Source organism: Ictidomys tridecemlineatus, chromosome 7, assembly GCF_052094955.1.
Source record: "Ictidomys tridecemlineatus isolate mIctTri1 chromosome 7, mIctTri1.hap1, whole genome shotgun sequence".
In the NCBI taxonomy this organism is placed as follows: Eukaryota; Metazoa; Chordata; class Mammalia; order Rodentia; family Sciuridae; genus Ictidomys; species Ictidomys tridecemlineatus.
The window spans coordinates 28,436,939-28,459,883 of NC_135483.1; the positions used below are offsets into that span (position 1 = coordinate 28,436,939).

General features: G+C 38.2%; 1 protein-coding gene across 1 annotated transcript in view; it reads right to left on the reverse strand.

Moving 5' to 3' along the window:
- Positions 1–21,909, reverse strand: part of Trhr (thyrotropin releasing hormone receptor) — a 42,330-nt gene extending 20,421 nt beyond the window's left edge. Inside the window, exons 1-2 of the mRNA XM_005316245.4 lie at positions 21,426–21,909; positions 20,091–20,958 (exon numbers count right to left, since the gene is read on the reverse strand). Coding sequence (XP_005316302.1) covers positions 20,091–20,879 — 789 coding nt within the window. The 5' untranslated portion in view covers positions 20,880–20,958; positions 21,426–21,909. The remainder of the gene's footprint in view (positions 1–20,090; positions 20,959–21,425) is intronic.
- Between the last annotated feature and the right edge of the window lie 1,036 nt (positions 21,910–22,945).

Here is a 22,945-nt window from a genome sequence, read left to right on the forward strand (position 1 = left end):
ACAGGTATTTTTGTTCTGTCTTATCTGCCTGCTGTCACATTCAATCATTTGTGGTTTCTCTTTGCAGAAAGTTATTTCTTTTGATGTCATTCTGCATCTATAGATTATAAATTTGTCTCTTAGAGCCTGTTGATTTCAAGGATTCTCAAATGTAATGGGAAAAGCATTTTCTCTAGGGGATACAGAGTTAAGATGAAGGAAGGGATATATTAGTTGCTAATTTAGGCTGCTTGTGATAAGCTTGCCATTTGCTCTTTTGGTTTTATTTATTTAATATGTTTATGCCATTTATTTACTGAGCACTTCTCATGCATCAGTACCTGTACTAGGTGTACATTTTCACAAGTGAACTCTGAAACAGGAATAGTTCAGGAGTCAGCAAACTTTTGCTGTAAAGGGCCTGGTAGTAAATATTTTGGCCTCTGTGACATTCAGTCACATCATACTAATCAGGTCTGCCATTGTGGTAAGAAAACAAACAACACATAAATATGTAGACATGGCCATTTAAGTTCTGTCAACTCTTTATTTAGAAAAACAAGCAGTGGAGCTGCAGGTCCATGGCCATAGTTTGTCAACCAATGGAAAATTTGAACATTTAATAAATCAGAACAATGACATATGACCTATTTCAAACTACTACTGTGATTTATGGCTATTTTTTTCCAAGTTGTCTATCTAATTACCAATGAATCCATGAGAAATTTGAACCAAATAATTGTGGTTCTCAACTCTTGGACCAAAGTTTCGATTTAAAATTTGATTTTTCTCATGACAAAATCATCATTAGCATTTCTACTCCACTAACTCCTAAAAATATCATGGTAGCACCGTGCTTTTAATAATCTTGGTGTCTACTTTTCCAGAAGATGAGGACCTTCAAGAATGACAAAATCAGAGTTCATGTAGAAGCCAGCAGGGAAGGCTCTAGGAGAGGGCCCATCTACGGATTACAGCAGGTGGCCTCATGGCCCTGCAGAAACCATTCCCTTGGCTTCTCTATCACACTCTTCTCATTACAGTGGGAAAGGCTTTCCTTTTCTCTTCCAGCCACTTTGGGCTGTTGTCCTGGCTACAACACTTACAGGTTGTTAAACCTGGGGCTGTCACCATTTCTAAGTCACAGTGTTTCCTTATGCAAAATGGGGACATAAATTTTACCTATTTCATAGGGTTGTCGCATGGATTACATTCTGTGCTATAAGGGCTCATGCCAGTGCATGGAACACAGTGAATTCCAGAGAAATGAAAGCTATTTTTTTAAACTAATAACAGAAAACACTCATTGCTCATTTTGACTATTGTGTTAGCAAGAAGGTACTATCATTATCTCCATTATAAATGAAGAAACTCATCCCACTCACAAATGGTAAACTGGGATTTGAATCAATCAGAATAGTGTCTCATCCTATCTCTTCCTCAAAAGTTCATAGATGAGGACTGGGTAGAGATTTCATTCTTTCTCTTTTGGAAATGAAGAGAGCTAACCTAATATTTAGGTAAAGGAACATTTATCACAAACTTTTCTTGACTGCTGACCTACCTAACAGACCTTATTCCAGCACTGGGGAATGTTTCAGTTCTGAACTAGAACACAGAATGCATTTTCTTTTAGAATGAATGTTAGAAAAGTTTATGAAATGTAATTGAATAGTATCATTAAAAATATACTTCCTGTGCATTAAAGCCAAATGACCTCTGTAGGTCAACCTGGTGATTTAGCATTGCCTCAATCAAAAAAAACTTGGTTGAGTTTCAAGCATTAATTTATAAATGACATTCGTCAGTGCCTGCTTTGGTATAGTTTTGATATAGGATCAAAACACCACCATACTTTGAAAACAGGCCATTGAATATCTCTAACTGCCCCATTTAAAATGATTCCTTTCCTACTTCAACATCTCCTTATCCCCCTGTTTTCCTGTTTTATCTCCACAATCTTATGTGCTATGATTCAATATAATATGTGCATTCATTTTTTGATATCCTTTCTCTTTCCTTCCTCTTAGAAAGTCAGCTCCATGAGACAGAGATCTTTGTCTTATTTGTTCATTGTTGTTTCCCAAGCCCTAAGGCACTGCCTGCAACATTCAAGCAAGTTTCAACACATTTTTGTGGAAAGAAAGAATGAATTTAGCTGTCATGCATATAAGGAAAAGTTCCCTTTTCTTGGGCAGATAGAGCCCACTCTGTAACCCATTCTGAGATATTAGTACTAAGGGTAAGTGTGTGAGGATGTAGAATAAAATGTTGCTGTCGGAGGCTTTGAATTAGAGGCTAAGCTTAGATTCTTTGCTCTTCAGTTTTTCTTGAATGAGTGACTTTGAGCTCAATGTTGTCAAATCTCAGGCCCCTCATTTTTAAAACTGAGAAGATAAATTATGCCTGTGTCTTAGATGCAAATGAGATAATGTGTGAAAATTCTTTAACATCATGCCTGGCACATAGTAAGGCCTGAATAATAAAAGTTAATCCAGACTGGAGCCTATTCAAATGAGACAGTCTGTTTCCAAGGTTGCATTGCTAGAAGACCATCAGAAAAGTCTGGTGCATATTAATGGAAGAATCTAAGTGAGAATGTTTACACTGTGGTTCTTGAACGTGGGTGAGAAAGTTTTAAAGAGGCTTGTAAGACTCATTTGGGGACATTTTCAAGAGTCTCCATGCTCTAGAGAGTCTACAATGTTGGATGCATCTTAAGAATTAATGTTGTGATGTGACTCTGCTGCCGAGAGGGGAAAAGGTCTGTGCCTCTATGGTTTTGGGGTGAAATAAATGTTGATAACAATGTATAATACATTGTAAAGATATTAAATGCTCATCTTTTCATGGTGCCCGTAAACATGACAAGCACACGACATATTGGCTAGATATGACACAAGGAAATGACTACTCCTTTCAAAAGCTTTTTTCATACAGCATTTCTCCCAATGCTCCAAAGGAATAGTTTTCCAGGAGATTTTACTTCTGAATGAAGACACTTCTATTTTAGGGAAAATGGTTTCTTGAATTTTATGCTTGCTAATCATCATTCTTCAAGTTGTCTTTGTGACAAATTGTTGGTGTTTTTCAAAGAATACTTTACATTTCTCAATGTTACCAAATAACCTGGCTCTCTACCCTCAATATTGGAGATCATGTGGGGTCAGTTTGGCTGAGGCAGAAAGGTGACCTTGCCAAATGAACAGAATTCTAACGATAAAAGCTTTTTTTTTTTTTCCAGTAACTCTTTAAAAGACAGCAGAATTATCTGACAGTGGGCTTACATGCAGGTGGCAGTTTGCAAAAATTAATGGATCTTCCTTTATGCTACCATGACCTTCTTAATGACCTCTAAAAGTTACTTGAAATAATTCATTTTATCAATGCCCAGAAGTTTATATTTTTTGACTATAGGAGCCTAATAAGTACATGAGATTTCTTCTGGTGCTGCATTATTCATGATTTAAAAAATAATAATAAAAAAAATCAAAACTGCTTTCTCTATTTGTAGCATGCATATACGTGGATATCAATGTGATTTAATAACGTCTTTTAGTTAATTATTCTGAGGACAAGGGTGAAGTTGAGGAGGATCCAGGAACAGAAACTGTTATTCATTAGCTTAAAAGCCACGGTCGATAACAGCAGTTTTCCACCTGTCTGGATTTTGGGTCTGCATTGGATTTTGAGTGGCTGACACAGACTCCTTGAGATTGGAGAGCACCCCTCGGGAATAAACAAACATCCCGTGATGCAGAGGTGAGACCAGTGCATGGAGAGAGAGCTCCTTTCTGCCTTTTGCCTTTAGTGCTCTCAAAGGTTTTGGTGAAGCACAAAGAAACCAACATGCTTGCTTATGTAGGAGGCTTCAAGCACTCTTGAGCTTGCTGATCCCTATTTATTAAAAGAATCTGGACCCCATGATGCCACATTCCTTTGAGGTAAAGTCAATAGCAAAGTGAAGTCAAGAACTGTGGGCAAAATGGAGTGTGTTGCTTTTTCCCCAAGACTAATTGCTTCTAAGTGTACTTCCAGAATTCTCCAAAGATAAAGTGGAAAAAAAAAAAAAAACCAAGGTATTAGAGCAGAAGGAAGAAACAGATTGTGCACATCAGACGTATCTTCTGGGAATGCTGATAAAGGAGGGACCTGGCTCAAAATTGTGGAAAAGAATTACCGCTTGTGAGCTGGTACTGCTCACAGTGTTTTTGAGTAAGTTTTATTGAGGCACAAAGCTTAGATTAATCTGGAGTCATGACTTCAGGCTGAACTTTTTAGCAAATTAAATAAATAAATAAATAAATAAATAAATAAATAAATAAATAAATAAATAAACAAACAAACCACCCTGCTGTAATCCATCCATTCTGACCCAGTCTGGACCTCTCTCAGAAGATTCTTGTCTCAGTGAAGGGGAAGAAAGCGTTACTTGTGAAATGCTGCTTTGTGTGAATGTGTCATTCACTGCTGCAGAAAGGAAACAATCTTAGTTAGGGACAATGCCAGCTAGTTTTTGGTCAGTGAAATGGTTCATCTCAATATGGTTTATTGAGAATGAGTCCCAGAACAGACCCACTGAGAGGTGTTTAGAGACCACTAAGAAATTTGGGTAACCTATCACTTACTACTACCTCATCAGTTCTTTTTTTTTTTTTTTTCTAAACAGCCATGGGACTTAGCCTGTTTATCCACGTATCTATCACTTCCTACAATGAACACTCAGGCCTCTCCCAATGCCCCCTCTTCTTGCCATCACCCTCAGTACCCTTAATTGAGGACTCTCCATTTAACCAGTGTGTAAGAACTCGCCACTTTCTGACCCATAATCTAAGATTGATCTGCAACCAGGATCATCTTTATCTCTTTTCCTGTTGTATTCATGCTTTTTTATTGACTTGTTTATCTTTTTACTTAATGACACACATTTATTTCACATATACTTCCATGTGTAAGACACTGTGTGGGTCTGCAGACGGCTCAATGAATCAGACACAGCTCCTACTGAGGAGGAGTTGTATCCCTTTCACCTCCTCAGGAAACACACCTCATCAATACTGAGTCTTCCTCGTGTATCCACAGAGAATTCTTCCCACTCCACTATCTCTTTCTCATCAAGATGTAAAAGGATAAGATTTTACTATCTTAAGTGAATCAAAATAAAACAATCAAGAATGCCTGCCCTTATTTCTCTGCGGCTTGTCTACAGTTACTCTTCCCAGTTTCTCCCCATTCATTATTTGTCAGCTGTATGAAATTTGATTTATTTCCCCCAACACTTTAAAGACACTGCACCCACAGAGGTCACCAGTGCCCCCTTGGATGGTTTTTAGTCCTTATCATTACTATTTTCTAATGATCATTGCTGAGATAGTCTCTTCCTTGGGTTTCTGTGACTCTGCTTTCTTCTTTCCTGGTTTTCTTGCATTTTCTGTGGCTATTTCTTTTCTCTATTTGAACAGGCTCTTCACCCCATTCTAGCTACTCCAAGGTTTCTGTACCACAAAACCTTCTTCAGTGATAGCATCTAATCTGGTGTTATCCACAAACCAACTGTATACGAATTGTTTGGAGATCTGTAACTCCAACCTTTTCTTTTTTCTGTGCTATGAATCTATAACTGGATCCTGGTGACTACAGACATTTAAAATACAACACAGGCAAAACTAAACATGTCCATTCCATTGAAATCTATTTTCCTCTCCTTATTGTCCATGTGTAGCTAAGTTATAGTATTCAATTAAGAAGAGCTGTAGCTAACATTTACTATTACCATGTTCTAGGTACTGTGAGATGTACTTTATATAGGTTTGTGCATCAAGTCCTAAAAACCTGTCATTTTTTTTTTACAGATATGCAAACTGGGGCTCAAGGTTATAAATTCATTGGCCACATTATACAGTCAGGGGCCAACTCTGGCTCTGACCCCAAGGAACTAGATTTCAGAATTCAATCTCTCCAGTGTCACACTACTTTCTATCATTGGCTCCAGTGTCACCTTTGACTCTTTTCTCTTTACATCTGCTCACAGGAACTCTATTGATTCTGTTCCAATGCATTGGTGTCTTTCTTTCTATCCTCACTGTGGCTTACTTTATTGTATTTTGCCTTTGCAGGATGATCCACATGATCTTGCTTGTGTGTGTATGTGTGTGTGTGTTGCGGTCCTCTCCTAACTAACGTTGAGTCAATTCTTTGTCTACATTGAAGAAAGAATGATCTTCCCCAAACTTGGATTGGATTATGACACATTTGCCTTGCCTTCTCTCAATGACTTTTCATTGCCTTTAGAATCTTCTCAAAATCTTATACCATAGAAAAATCTATTTCCTGCTTCTCCTTATTTTATTCTTCTCCTTTTTTGCTGCCTAGACTTAAGGGGCTGCTGGCAGTTCTCGGAACTGACTGTATTCTTTCTAGACTTCTGGTCTTCATCCATAGAGTTCCATTGTAGAAACCATTTTCCTTCCCTTCTTCATCTACAAAATAACTATTAATTCACAAGGCTGAGCTTAGGAGTCCTAGTTTCTCAAATATTTTTCTGTTGCCTACCTCTCACCAAGCCATCTAGGTCCAGAGCCATTAATGTATGTTTTTTACTATAATACCACTTATTCTTCTAAGGCTTTATCACTTTACTTTTCCATGTTTTTTTTGTTCTACTAAACTGCAATCTTCTCCTGAGCAGAAACTTTCTGATTTTTTTTTTATACTAGTGCCTACCACAATACCTGGCCTATAATAGATTTTCAATTAAATCAGAGGTGAGGAAATGCAAATGTGTCCTGAATTTATTCCCTGCTCCTTCTTTCCCTGTGTCACCATCTCAGGTGACAATGCCCTCCAAGGGAAAGTAACAAGTTAACCAGACCAAGCTTGATCCAGGATAGCACCTCCATCATGCACTGTGGTGGGTCTATACAGAAGAATTGATGTGATTGCTCTTAACTTATGGAGAGAGATGCCTAACTGATTCCTAAAGAAATCCCTGGAGGTCCATCCTAGTACTTTATAATCTCTAGTGAAATATTTCTCTTATGCATTGGTCCCGAATCTAAACCCCATTCTATCTTTTGTGATAGAACGCAAATGTTTAAGTGCATTCCTTTTTCTCACCCACTGTCACCCAAATTTTATGTCTGCATAACTTTTCAAACGTTTGCCAAATAGAATCAGTCACATTGTGGAGCTCCTATCAGAGGAAGCATGGCAGGATGTCAGTCCCACGCACTGGCAGTGGCAGGATCACTTGACGTTACAAATGATCTTTTAAAATTCATGGAGTGCTCTGCATTCGCCTGGCCTCTGTCGCCTCTCCTCTCACAGTGGTGCCACCTCTCTCACTGAATCACTTCCTTGTTTTCTAAGCTAAGCACTGCTGCCTGCAGAAAATACACCAAATTCTCCCAATATCGTAAATCCCCATAAAACACAAGCAGCAATGGCTCTGAATGGAAGGGCACAGCATGCTTCATTCACTTGCAGAAACTCTACAGTTACGTTCAAGATGATTCATCCAAGGGCCACCGACAAAAGTCATCAGGGCTCTTTATGAAGGGTTACAATATTTTCTTTTCCAAAATATTATCTATTTGTATTCAATTAAACATGGCTGTCAGTGTTCAAATTATTCATTCTATTCCTTGTGTATATGGATTTTGGTCTTGTCTAATTTTCAGAGTTAATTCAACTCTGAATTTATTCGAGTTCTTCTCACATGCCACCAGACCGCTCTGAAATGTGGTGTTTGACCCCAGTGGCCAGGCCACCAGTTCTGGTTCATATACATCTATTTATTTTTTTAAACTGCATCTTCCTTTACTTCTTGGCTCCTTTTTTTTCTTCACTGTACTTCTCAACAGGAAACATCCACTAAAACTCTGTCCTTACCCCACTGGCTATGTTCTGAGGGGAACCAGTCTTCATTTTTACTTGTCTTCTATCCTCTTTTAGCCTCTTAAGTCTTAAATTTTTCTAGACTGCAGTTTTTGTTACTTTGGCCTTCCCTCTTTCTGAATTCAATCCTAGTCATGCCTTCTTTCCATTATCTTAATGATTCCCAAATCCACGTCTCCAATGCTGGCCACTCACAATCTAATATTTCCAGCTCCCACATGTGATGCCTTATCTTAAATGAATATTTCTGACAGTGCTTTAAACTCTCTTCTTCAACATTTTGTCAATAATTCCACCATTTTCAGTCCCCTGGAAAAAAATCTTTAGGGTCCTATTTGATCCTTTCATTTTCTTTATATTTTACACCCAGGCTTTACTAGTTTAGTCACTTAATATTATGTTCATAAGCAGCATGAAAACCATCATGGACACAAAATGGATGGGATAATGTTTCTGCCACTGTGGAAGGTAGAATCTGGTAGGAGATGTAGATATTTGATCAATTTTTTTTTAACAGCAACGTGACCATACATATGAAAGTATAAAGTGCTACAAATCCAAGAAAGAAAGCCCAAATCCTGCCAGTTGCAGGTCAGAAAAACCTGTTTTGAGAAGTGACCTATTAGTAGATTGGAAGTCCAAGGAGCTACAGAATGTTAAGATTAGGGAGTAAACACACTGGCTTGGAAGCATGATAGAGTATATCAATGAAGGAATTGCCTGCAGAGGATAGGGGAATGGGTTTGGGAAATTAATTAGGATCATAAATGTATGAGTATGCCATGATAATGACTTGGAATTCAGTGGTTAAGAAATAAGAGGGCTGGGGATGTGGCTCAAGCGGTAGCGCGCTTGCCTGGCATGCGTGCAGCCCGGGTTCTATCCTCAGCACCACATACCAACAAATATGTTTTGTCTTCCGAGAACTAGAAAATAAATATTTAAAAAAATTCTCTCTCTCTCTCTCTCTCTCTCTCTCTCTCTCTCTTTCAAATACTATTGTGATGGTATGGCTTGCATTTTAGATAATTCTGGCAGCACTCTGGGAGATGAGTTGGAAGACGGGATTAAAAGTCAGGGAGATTAGTTAGGGAGCTTCCACAAGTTTGGCAAGGAAACTTTGTACTGTACAACTTTGTACTCTGCTTACAGTACAGAGGAAAAAACAAGGAGTCTGGGATTAAGGCAGTAGTAATAGAAAGGAGAGGTTGGCTGTGAGAGGGATTTCAGAAGAAAGAATTCCAAGTAAAATGATTTGAGGAGAGTAGGTATATTTGAAATTGACACTTAAGAAATGAAAAGAGGGAACTGATTATGGTTCTGCAAATAGATAGCACAGATAGTGAAGACTCATTTGGAATAGAAGCTTCAACAGTGAAGTGTCACATTTTATTGAATGTGAATTTCTCTGACAGTGCCCAATGGCATTATGAAGGAACCAAGAAGGTGGGTGTTGATGGTGACTTGGTTTTATTGATCCAATCTCAGCATGTATATCCTCTGAATTTACTTCCTATTTTTTCTTAAAATAAACATTGACTTATATCCACCACCTTTCCTTAGATAGAATATACTTATTTTAATTCTGAGATTTTTTTTCCTGTTGAAATGATTCTTCCCTTTCCCCCTTTATTTGAAATGACCTCTCTTCTTTCACTTTTTAAAATCATTTCCATCTCTACACTTATTTCATGTTACCATCTCTAAGAAATTTACTTTAACCTCCACCAATCTCATTTAAAAATATTTATTTTTTAGTTATAGTTATGAATACTTTTATTTTATTTATTTATTTTTATGTGGTGCTGAGGATCAAACCCAAGACCTCGCATGTGCTAGGTGAGTGCTCTAACACTGAACCACAACCGCAGCCCCACCGATCTCATTTTTATTGACTTGTTTTTGCCCTCCAGGTTGAAATTATAAAAGGTTTGTAACAGGAGTGCTGGGTTAAAATCTTTTTTTTTTTTTAAAACCATCTAGTTTAAAAAAATAAACATCTATTTAAACTACTAGTCAATGATATTTAGCTGCTGTTATGAGTGTGACTTCTTATTGTAGATTTTGAGCTATTTTGAGCACATGATAGGAGCTCAAAAGCTACCTCTGTTATAACCTCCATACCAGTATATATTTTTGATATTTCATGAATAAGGAATGAATAAATAGTACTTAAAATATAGTATGTAATTTACATGTAGTAAGTATGAATTTTTTAGTGTTTAAGTATCTCCTCATAGCAACCCTATAGATATTATTAGTATCCCATTTTACCTATGAACAAACTAAAGAATCAAGAAATAAAATAACTTACCCAAAGATATAGAGATTGTATTATAGTTTGTATGTGAGATGTTCCCCTAAGGCTCATGTGTTGAAGGCTTGTTTGCCAATATGGCAATGTCCAGAGATAGGGCTTTGGGAAGTGTTTGGATCATCAATAGATCAATCCACTGATGGAGTCATAATTGAACGAACTGTTGGGAAGTGGTAGAAATTGTAGGAGGTGGAGCCTAATTGGAAGGAGTAGATCACTGGGGGTATGCCTCTTTAGGGCATATACTGTTTTCCCCCACTTAACCCCACCCCCCGCCCTGAGGTTCATGGTCACTATGAGAAGCTGTGCTTGGCCATACCCCTCTGTCATGTTCTGTCACACCAGAAGTCCTGGAGCTCAGACTCTGACTCTAGAGCTCATGCTCAGCTGACCTCCAGTGTATGTCCAATGCTTGGAACCTCTTGATCTAACTGCAGGCTGAGCTTGAAAGCTTAACTGAATATTTTAGAAAAGTATGAAAGTGTCAAGAGTGGGGAAGGCTTTAAGAGGAGAGAGAAATTACATGAGCAAAGTCACAAGGTACAAATGAGCTTGGAGATTCTTGGTGATATGTTTGATTTTGGAGAAAGAAATGAAATTAGGTAAGACCATTCTTCCACTTGTATTCTGTGCCATAATTAATAATACCACTGCCTACCCCAGTTCAGAATCCAGAATGCCCTTTAGGAAAATCTCTTTTCTTTATCTATCAAATTAATCATTAAACCCTACTGAATTTGCCACCTTAATATTTCTCATCTGTCTTCCTTCCTAACCATCTCTACCTACCCCCTAACTCAAGCCTTCCTTGCTTTTTGCCTAGATTACAATAGCTTCATCCCTGTTTCTCTGGTTCTGGGCTGGCTCCATCAAACAATTTTAAGAGCAAAGTTCCCAAGAGTCAAGTTGCATTTGTCATTGTGAGTATGAAAGGCTTTCAGTGGTTGCCAGGTACCTAAAAACCAAGTTTAGATGCCTTCAGATGACTTGCAGGGCCTTTCATGGTCTCACTCTGTGCTCAACTTGGTTTTGTGAATGACTACTTACTGGTGTGAAGGTCTTGGTTTTGTATGCTGGCTTGGAAAACACCGACTTATTCTTCAAGAGTGGGAGTGAGTCTTGCTCCATAGGAGGCGTGCTGTCCATCCTGAGGTTATGGTCATCCACACTATTGTTGCCTCTTCCATACACTTTACAAACTAACTTCAGGCTTCCCGCTTACTTTTTCATGTCAATCTTTTGTATATCACTGTAAGTTCCACAAGATAGTGACTATCATTTGGTTCTCCAGAATAGTGCTTAGCATGAAACTGGCACTTAAAAAATGTTTATTAAATTAAACAGATAAAGAGTAAGCAAAGCCAGAATAATGATAAAGGGTAATATTTTATAGGACTTTGAAAAGCCAGAGAGAATTGGAGATTTAAAAAAATAAAATGATGTGTGCAAATCATTTTAGGAAAATTAGTCACATGGGACACTCAAATAAATTTATTATCATCTTTAAACCTGTGCTCATATTGTTTTCCTTCCCTGGGTTGCCTCTGCTCTGCCTCATAATCCCTCTGGCCAATACTGTCTCACAAGAAAGACAGAATGATTTTTTTTTTTATAACAAAGAGAATTATTATCTGAGTCTGCCATGTTTCTAAGTCAGCCTGACCTGTTTGGTGGGAGAAATCTTCCTAAAAGTTCCTATCTACTCACTTAATCACTATCACACAGGTTAGTTGCACTTTGGTTAGTTTGTAATGCAAAAAGGACTTGTTAAAAGACAGGACTGAGCAGATTATGCTAAGTGAAGCTAGCCAATCCCTAAAAAACAAATGCCAAATGTCTTCTTTGATATAATGAGAGCAATTAAGAACAGAGCAGGGAAGAAGAGCAGGAGGAAAAGATTAACATTAAACAGAAACATGAGTTGGGAGGGAAACGGAGAGAAAAGGGAAATTGCATGGAAATGGAAGGAGACCCTCATTGTTATACAAAATTATATATAAGAGGTTGTGAGGGGAGTGGGAAAAAAAACAAGGAGAGAAATGAATTACAGTAGATGGGGTAGAGAGAGAAGATGGGAGGGGAGTGGAAGGGGGATAATAGAGGATAGAAAAGGTAGCAGAATACAGCAGTCACTAATATGGCATTATGTAAAAATGTGGATGTGTAACCAATGTGATTCTGCAATCTGTATATGGGGTAAAAATGGGAGTTCATAACCCACTTGAATCTAATGTATGAAATATGATATGTCAAGAGCTTTGTAATGTTTTGAACAACCAATAAAAAAAAAGAAACAAAAAAATAAAAGTACTGATGGAAAGGGAAAATAACAACAACAACAACAACAACAAAACAAAACAAAAAAGACAGGACTGGATAAGGATAAGGATATTGCCCAAATAAATAGCACTTTTCTCAGGAAGCAAAACAGTTTTGACTTGACCAAGCCTCCAAGTATGCAGGCATTTATCTTTCATTTATTATATGTAAATGATGACTTGTTTGAGATATAACCACACAAAGAGGAGTGTGCTGGTAAATATTTAACAATCATCTCTCCACAAAAAAACGAGGGCTGGCTGGATCATTACATTTACCGGTTTCTGTAGTGTAAATAATCCAACCACAGCCAACCTGAAGCAAGCATCATGATGGCACTGACTGCAGAGTTGGGAAGGAAGACTAACAACCTGTTCTTGCAAAGCCTGTACTCCCTGACTGGGTATGTACATGTTGGGGATCCAAGTGTATACCAAATTCAGTGCAGTAGGTACTGGGAACACAAGACCTTACTCTTAAGGATGCTAGTGGGTATAGGGAAGACAAGACAGGCTAATAACTATGAGACGTAAGAATTACTAAACCAGAAACATATGCAAACTACAATGAGTGCATAGGAAGAACACCTAACTTATATAGTTTGAGTTAGGGATTTAGCTATATAAACCTGCTTGAGAAATTCGGGGAAGTCTTGATGGGGTGCAATGGGGCATAATTTGAATTGAGACTTGAAAGATAATTTGGAGTTTGCCAGATAAAGGGTGTTCCAGCTGAGAGAGCATAGCATGTTCAGAGAACTACCAATCATTCAATGTTACTGGAGCATAAAGTGTAAGTTGAGAGAGCCATGAAAGATAAAGCTGAAAATGTAGGGAATGGCCAAGATCTTCTTTGTGATGGGAAGTTTAAACTCTAGGTCTCAGGGGACTCTAAAGATTATTTTGATAATATATATCTGTGTTGGAGAGATTCCCTCAATCTGCATCATGCAGAATGACTTGTGGGGAGAGAGGAACTAGAGTTGGAGGGGCTGGAAAGTTGTGTGCTGAAATGGGGTGGTGAGAGGTGGTGAACTGGGGCACTGGCAGTGTGGGTGGAGAAGCAGGTCAGCTACCAACATTATCAGCCAGAACGACCAGAACTGCCTATTGCTTAGATTTGAGTGAGGGGTAATGGGAAAAAAAAGGCCTTTATTTTTTTTATTATTATTATTTTTTATGGTTATACAAAATCACACATAAGAGGTTGTGAGGGGAACGGGTAAATAAACAAGGAGAGAAATGAAATACAGTAGATGGGGTAGAGAGAGAAGATGGGAGGGGAGGGGAGGGGGGATAGTAGAGGATAGGAAAGGTAGCAGAATACAACAGTTACTAATAGGGCATTATGTAAAAAAAAGGCCTTTAGAAGGACTCCCAGGTTTCTGGCTTGAGAATGTAAAATAAGAAAGAAAGAGATAGAGGTCTATGGATTTGATGTTATTACGTGACATCCAAAAGGTAATTGCATATGAAGACCAGGCGATGTGTTTTCTAGAACTATGTCCTGGGGACTCATAGGTGGTTGATGTCAACATGTGTATAGAAGAAGTATGAAGAATGTACAGGTAGGGCTAGGAGGGGGCAGGCATGCGCACAGCAGGGGCCACAGCATAGCTCAGATTTCTCTCCCCAGATAATCCCCTACCATAATCTACTCCAACCATATGAAGACCATTCTGAACATACCCAGTCATCTCCCATCTACTCCTCCTCCTTTCTGTTGAATTGTTTTCCTCTCTTTGCTCCCTATCTCCTTATTACCATTTTCCAACATTTAGCCCTTTTCTACAGGTGCAGCTCAAATCAGGTGCTCCATGAAGCTGTCTCCCGTTTCACTTCTCCCCTCACTGTGCATGTTCTCTTTTGTGAAAAGAGATTACTAGTAGATACAGCCAGCATGGATTCCTTGCAGGGGAAGAGTTTGTCTTCATATCACAACCTGCATATCTCGGGCAGGGCAGGTGCCCTTGGAGTTATGAGTGTTTAATAAAATTGCAGAGGACATTAAATGACCTACTGTGAAATTTTACATAATGCCAACCCAACTCCAGCTTTACACCTTTCACCTTTCCCTCAGCTTATTTATAAAAGAGCAAAGGAGGCTAAAATGTTAGTTACAGCCCAGGCTTTTCCTGTCGGGAATTTGGGGTATCTGCATTTTGAAGAATTCATGAGATGCTTTATAAAATAGTTTCTCATTTTCAAGGTCAACTGGTTTTCAGATATATTTTTATGTGGCCAAATTGAGAATTCTGTAAGAGTGCAGGTTTTCTTTTTCTGTAGCCATGTAAGAAAATTTATTTTTCTCTACCAGTAGAATTATGGTGCAAAGCTGAAAATCTAAAATTGGGAATAAACAAGATCTGTTCAGCTAAGACAAAAGACCCGAAGCACATTACTGCAAAGGATTATCATTTAGTCAATTTATGGGATATGTGAGGAGTCTTTCCTTATACAAGATGTGAATTGGAAAGTGGAAAGCCAAGTTTTATAAATGAAAATAAAATGGCATGTTTTGCTACCTGTGTGCTAAGTGACAACACTGTACTTTTTTTCCCAACTTCGTATAGATCTTTATGCTATTAAGGATATAGTTGAAGCCAGACAATCTGAACAAATAAAACAGTTAAAAATGAAAGATGGGCCCTTAAACTCGGGTAGGCTCTGATTTAGGGCCAATGCTGCAGACTCCAGTCTTTCTGCCTTGAAAAGTTCATCACTGGTTAAGCTGCCTGGAGGGCAAGGAGCAGGAGTTCCCTAGGATGGAGGTGGAGTTGGCTGCTGTGTAAGTCACACAGCCTAAAGGATTTTGTACTCCCAAATACCAGCTCTGCTGCCTGACAGTCCACCAGCCTGGCTCTTTTCCTTTGTGTCCAAAGGAATTTTCCTTGTTTAAGATTTTAAGAAGTTAAGTAGCACTGTAGTCAGAAATTAGAGGGAGATGAAAAGGGAGGACAAATCCAAGCCATTTCATTATTTCAGCATTCTTCAAGCATAGCCTGTGAACGGGGATGGCTTAAGAGAGGGTCATGAAGGCACGAGATGGGGTCATTGAGGATCACAGGCAGGAGAGACGAGGATCTAACTAAACAGGAAGAGAGCAAGTATGAGTTTTTTCTGATACGTCTTATTTGATCTCAGCAGTAACTCTGCGAGGTAAGAGGTAATTGTTTTGCCCATTTTAATGACGAGAAACCTGAGGTTTAGAGTAATGGACCTAATCAGTTTCTTTTACCCTGTGTGTGTTCTCTTTGAGAATAATAATCCCATCATGTTGTATGACAAAGCAGGAAGCAAGTGTATCTATATTCTGACTATCACAATCTAAAAAATGATCCGACGAAAACAGGAAGAGGCACGACAATGTGGTAATGATTTTGGTCTTTGAGAGGAGGGGTAAGGGATGCCTTTTTTTTGTTTTTTTTTTCTCCTTTTCCCTAGTTTTCTGTTTTCTATACACATGATTAATTTAATATCATCACCAAAAAGGCATATATTGCTTTAAAAAGGGAAGTTTTTGTTTCTTGGGCTATCAACCTTCTTTCTAGTTGGGTAGAAATCTTTAAAGCATTTTATAGGAATAAAAATCGCTACTTATAAGGATTGATTTGTCAAATAAAGCCACTAATAAACTTTTTGCCATAAGTTCTTGGACCCTCTATTGGACTGCTCTTGTTTCCCTACAGTTATACTATAAGAAAAGAAAAAAGACACCAGAGATTCCACTGAAAATAAAAATTGGAAACCTGATCTCTAAGACAGTCTGAGTACATATCCCTGCATCCTGTGGAAACAAATATTCAAATTGAAGTAAGTATTCACATTATAGTCTTTTACCAAGAGGTTCCGGTGTTTTGTGCTTTCCTAATACCAAAAGAACCAACCAATTAAATAGACATATACAGTCAATGATAGAGATCTTTTATCTACATAATGCTCACGGAGCTAAGGGATCTTTCAGCATTGAATACATAGAGCTGGAATATAACAAATGTGGTCATTTAAACTGTGTCCCTTCAAAATCAAAACGTCCAATTATAACGCAAAATATTTAATCAGTCAGATAATTCTTTTTTCTACTCATTTTAAAATCATAAATTTGAGTAATTTACTTTATTGATTTTACCTGATATTAAGGTGGTTTCCTAAAATATAACTGAATCTCTAAAAAAGAGGAAGAAAGAGATTTCTGGCCTGGGTTTGCTATGTGAGGGATGTGAGTTAAAAATAAATAAGCAAACAAAAACTCTTATTTGTCCTTTACAGATAAATGCTCTCTTATTTCCTTTTAAAATTGTAGCTCCTTTAGGCTATGCATATTAGACTTTAATAACTTGGTTAGAAAGACCTGGCCCAGAATAGTATTTATTAAAATGTAAATTAAACTTGCCTCAAAGAAAATATGTAGAAAAAAATATTAAAATTCCTTGGGTTATAGAAGTTAGAGGTTTGAAACTTACAAAAATTTAAGAAAAGAACTGTTTCAGAAAAGGGAAAATGCACATCATGGGTCACTCCTTTTGGCCCAAACTAACTTCCCTTCCTAGCTTACGTTCCCATTCACAAAGGGTGACACCGTTCTTCCAAATGTGGAACTCTGGTGTCATATTGAATTGCCTTCTCTTCATCCTTTGTGTCTAAGGTTTTCATAGTCCACTCATTCTTTCTTTGAAATGCCTCTTGGGTTACATCTGAATTTAAATTCTCCTGATAGAGGATCTTACTACGTTAAACCTGCATCACTACTAATAGCCTCCATAGAGGTCTTTCTGCCACCAGCCTGTAGGCCTTCAGAACTGCCTTTGCCTGTAGCTGTCAGATATCTCACATTCAGACACAACTTTCATCTTTGCTGCTCCCTGCTCAGTACTCACATCTTTTGTTGCTTCTGCATAAGATTCAGATTCCTCTGTGTGTGTGTCATGGTTGGGTCTTCCAGGTCTCTCTTTCTCTCTCATAGATATTTCTATCAATTCAATCTTATTTTTACTGTCTCCTCAAACACTTTATTCATTTAAAGTCAACCAAGTTGACCCTACTTTTTGTGCCCCTTCTTGTCCCCTTTTCGAACCTATACCGTTTCTAATCCAGCCACCATGTCGTGTCTCTTTTGCATGGAGTGCTCTCCCTCTCACTTTTGCTTTTCAAATGCCACGTCTTCCATGTAGACTTCTATGATCCCTGCCACCCTATCCAAACTCCCATCCCATCTATAATCAAGATTGAATTACATGACACACTTAAACACACTCCTATTGATTTATATGTCATCCCGTGTTTCTCAACCTGGGTGTTATTGGTATTTATAATGGTCCACTTCATCATGGTGCAGGGCTGTCTTACACATGGTGTGACATTTGGCATCCCTCACTCCTAGTTGCTGACACTGATGTTATGGTGACAACCCCCAATGTTCTGAATACATCTCCAAATGCTCCGAAAAGTTCTTTAGAGAAGTTACTATATCATTTATGTATTGGCTCAACAAATACTCTTTAACAGTGAATGCATATTTTAAAGAACAAATCATAGTTCCCATAGAGTTGCACAAGATATTTTAAAAGGTAGAAAGGAACATAATTAGCACTGAGGTGTTAATCATTATTCCACTTTAGGTGTGTTTATAAGATAATTCACTGGACCCTCACACAGATCCTGATGTTGCTATTGTGAAGAAACAAGCTCAGAGAGTCCCATTTTTCTAAGGTCATACAGGTTGACTGGGATTCTGGCATTTAAGCCTGGAGTTGTTTGGAGCCAAATCTTTACCTTTTTCTTCTATCACACAGCCTCTATAAAGATAGCTTTGAAATAACACTGTGAACATGTAACCTAATTAGCAATTTAAAGTGCATTATTAATGCTGATAGGTACTAATGACTGTAATTGAAAGAAAGGACGTTAGACCAGACAAACGTTTTCTTTTCTAGAATTTATAACAAGAGTATAAATTGGAGTCTAATGAATGAATTTTCTCACTGACTGTCTTTGCTGCAAATGTTAACCCATGTTTGGTTTCTAATTGAGATGCACATATTCTTTACTCTCTTATTACATTCTTAATATTTGTCTGAGCAGATGATCAACAGATATTTCTACATTTTAATTATTCAAATTTGGGGTAGTAAAGGGCTAAATACACCTATTAGGTAACATTGCTAGATCCAAAGCAACGGGAATCTAAGAACTAGAAATAATTGCTCAGGTCTTCTATTATCTGGGTGGCTTTAATAATAAATGTTATCTGAATCAAGAATTGCAGTATCATTTATAATGTTGCATAAGGTTTTTTTGTTATAGTTTATTAATTATTTTGTGTCTATCTAAATGTCTAAAGCATCTACATTTCAGTAGTGTGTATTTATATATGTATATATATATGTGTATGCATATATATTCAGTTACAATTCTTCATATATTAGCTAGCCTAGAACTTAAGAAGTCATAGTGTGAATGATCCATATTTGTACTTTAAAAAGTACACTCAGGTTCTATCTATGCACACTGTATTCCTTGCAGGAGAAAGAGAGAGAGAAAGGGGCAGCGGCAGGTGGGGTGGGGTGGGGTGGGGTGGGATTCAAGGCACTTGAAAGAACTAGTATTTTTCATTTCATGTTTTCTCTTTTAGCAATGACAATACATGTTTATCATTTGTTTATTATGTTCAACAAAGAAGGAAAGGATCTAAAAGCTAAGTTTCTAAGTGCTTAGAACCATTGTGTAAATATGTATAAATGTGTGCATAATGTAAAAACATTTTATTCTTATATTGTCTTATAAATAGTATCTACTGTAATGAAGTTACACCTCATTTGCTAACAAAACCACGTTCAGTCATAAGAAAATGGGCATTCTGGTTATCTGAAAGAATAAAGGGGTTTTTAATTAAGCTTGGTCAGAAAAACAAACATTTAAGAAAATTTTACTTCTTTATAATGAATTCAGCTTAATGTTGGCCCTTTTGTTAGAACATTTCCTGAACAAAATGCTTTTTTAGCTTCTGCAACCTGGGACACCTTGGAGGGATCTAGAGGAAAAGGTAAGAGAATACACCCCCAGCAAGATGAACAAAATTATGTCCAGATGACTCAGTTATGTATCTCAGTTGTGGGTAACTATAGAATAGCAAGAAAAGTTTCATTATTTTGACTCAATTACTCTCTAAACTTTCTTGTTAACTTTGTGGTGCAATAGAATTCTTAAAGTTAATCCTTTGTCATGCAATAGAATTTTTTCCTATAGAAACCAGAAATAGCCCAAATATTCTGCTAACATTTCCATAGAGGCACAAATATTTTATAGGTGGATTTCAAGAGTTTCTATTCACAGTTCCTTATATCTTAATAGTACCTGAACTGATATCTACTGGTGTGCTATTGAATTTTCCCCCATCTATTTTTAGATCTCCAGTTGCTTTAGAGATGGATTTAATATGTAAAGTAGAGGCTTACACTGTGAAACATTTGCATGATTGCATTTTGGTTTCCCATCAGCTAAGTAGGGCAAAGTTGATCCCATCTCACAAGGAACTTTATTCCACATTTCCTCTATTGACTTGGAGGTTCAGCTTTGCTTACCTGCTTCCTTGAAGATACTGTGCTGTTGAAACATCTGTTAGAGGTATTTAAACTCAAATTCTTGTTCTGATGGGTTGAGTCATTTTTCCATGTCTTCGAGTTTTCTTTAGGATCAGAAGGAATGGGATTTAAGAATAGGATTCTTGCTATGAATCCATAGAGAACAGTGGCCAGGATCATTGGCACCACATAAAAGACACCAAAGTCCATTAGGTAAATAGGTGAGTAGTAATTCCTGGAGATCTTGTAGCCACAGGACACCACAATAGCATCTTTGTAGGTGCTAATGTTGAGATCCAGCAAGAAAAACCAGAGCATGCAGTAGATGGAGGTGAAAGCCCAGACAAAGATGATGATCTTTTTGGCTCTGGAAAATGTGCAGAGAAACTGGGCTTTGATGGGGTGACAGATTGCTATGTACCTTTCAATGGTAAAGGCTGTGATCGAGCAGGAGGATGCATTAATTCCCAAGTACTGGAGGTAAGTAATGCAGAGGCATCCGACATAGCCATAGACCCAGGAACCATAGATACTGTCTGTTATGTTGGGGAGGCCGGCAGCCACCAGGACCATGAGATCGGCCACTGCCAGACTCACGAGGTAGCAGTTTGTGGGGGTCCTCATGTGCTTGGTTCTCATGACCACCAAGACCACCATGATGTTTCCCACGATGCCCAGACCACAAATAATGAGCACAAGTAAGATGGTGACCACTTGGTATTCTAGGGCCACCACGGCTTGTGGTTGAAGCTGGGTTTGGTTCAGTTCACTTACTGTTTCATTCTCCATCTTTCGTGCCTTGAAGTTTCTCTGAAGCACTTCTTAAAACATCTTTCAGGGTCCGCCTTTATGGCAGTGGTTCTAGCCCCTGTGAAAGGTTATGTACATATTCATTCACAGGCAACTCTCCCTCCCTCTCCTTTCACCTTGTTTTCCCACAGTCACAGGGTTCCTATGCACTTTGGAAAACTTCTTTTATTGCAACTAGTGTAGGATCAGTTTCCTCTTCATCAAGGAAAATGCTTAAGAAAAAGGAAACAGAGAAAGCTCCCGGATTTGAAATAGTGCCCAAGTGAAAAACTAAACAATATATGCTAGCTAAAAATAAATACAACGAAACCTCTCACATCCTTGGGAAAAGTATAATAAAGAAGAAAGGGTAAGGGGTGCGTGAAGGCAAGAAGCTCCAGGGTCAAGCTCGGTAGGAATTTAGCTGTGGTCTCCCTTGCTCTCAGAGGTTAAGATCTCTTTGGTATACAACAGTAAGGCTTCAAAACTACAATTTCCCATGTCCCCCGTCCCCCACACTCAACAGGGAATAATTTCTTTTCTTACCTTTTCCTCTCTCGCACTGCCTGCTTTTCCGGGTAGATGAAGTGGTAATAGGTCCAAGTTTCTAATCCTGCAGAAAATCTCCTCTACACTGACAGGGAGACCACTTAGCAGCGTTCAGCCTTCAGAGCTGCAGTTCCTCTCAACCCTCGCAGCCCTTTTCAACTCATGACAGACCATGCAGACGCAGTAGCAGCAGAAGCAGCAGCAGGAGCAGCCGCCAGGCTGTCAAATCATAGATCGTCCCCTAATGAGAGCTCACACGCGCTCTGGCTCAAACACACATATGAGCGCGCACGCACACGCGCTCACACACACACACACACACACTCTCACTTGTGCCTGTCAGTTCTGGCTGATTTATAATCTTCTCCTCTTGAAGGATTTACTTTTAAGTGTTTTGATAATACAGTTCTCAATGGGAAAGGCTGAAATCACAGGCAAGGGGTCCGGAAGCAGCTTGTCTTGTAGTTGCTGATCCTCTAAGTTCTGCAGAAACTCCAGTACCTGAGCTGTCCTGAAATATCATCCCATTCCTTGCCTGACAGGATTTTGGGGGGGGGGTAGCAAAACCTGTTCAGTCTAGACACAGCCCTTGAAGTTTGAAATATCTGTCTGCACTGAAATCAGCTTCTTTCTCTACTATAGAAACTCTGAGAATGTTTCTCCATGGAATCAGTAAAATCAGCTCTCTCTTCTAATAGTGTATGAATGGAAAATGAGTTAAAATTGATTTCAAACCATTCCCACTGTAATCTTCTGAGGATTATAAAATTATAATTAAAAAAAAATGATTCAAGCTAAAAGCATCGATTGAAACCTGCACATGATGTGTTGAATTTGGCTTTCAGCTCTGGCTCTACCTGCTCTGGGTGCCTTTCCCCTTTCTTCGATCCTCAGGACTACCAAGCACATGAATACCTGGCCATGGTTTGTCTTGATTTAATTCTCGGTGGAAAATCATCTAATAGAATTCCAGCCCAGTGTCACTCTGTTACCACATGTCTGAAATGGAACTTTATAGATCCATTTTTTAAAGAATAGTGTAATTTGGCTGTGTTTTTATTTCTCTAAAGTAGCCCATGGGCAAATCTGTACCTTTTCATGAAGCACAGAAAACATGTCTTTTTTCTTCAGACACCAGCTGAATGCACCAAATATTAATGTTCATTTACTTTTATCTTAACTCACAATGAAAATATCCCTTAGCAAGATTTCCTGTGTGGTGAACTGATTATTTTTAAAAAGTTCAGATGCTCTTCCCTCTAGAAGATGTCAGTAGAAGAGTCCATTTTGAGTAGATAGGACTCTAACAATATAAAAAAAAATATCTCAAGTCAGATAGTAAAGAGAGAAGGTGACGTTCTGGATCATATCAAGTGACTCCTACCCTCTGAACTACACAGTAATCGTTGGGTACCCACGTCTCCTTCCATATTATCTGTAGGTATAAATTAATGACCCATAAGTCACATTCAGACATGTAATGTTTGGCCTGCACAAGACAGGCTCAATATGATTTA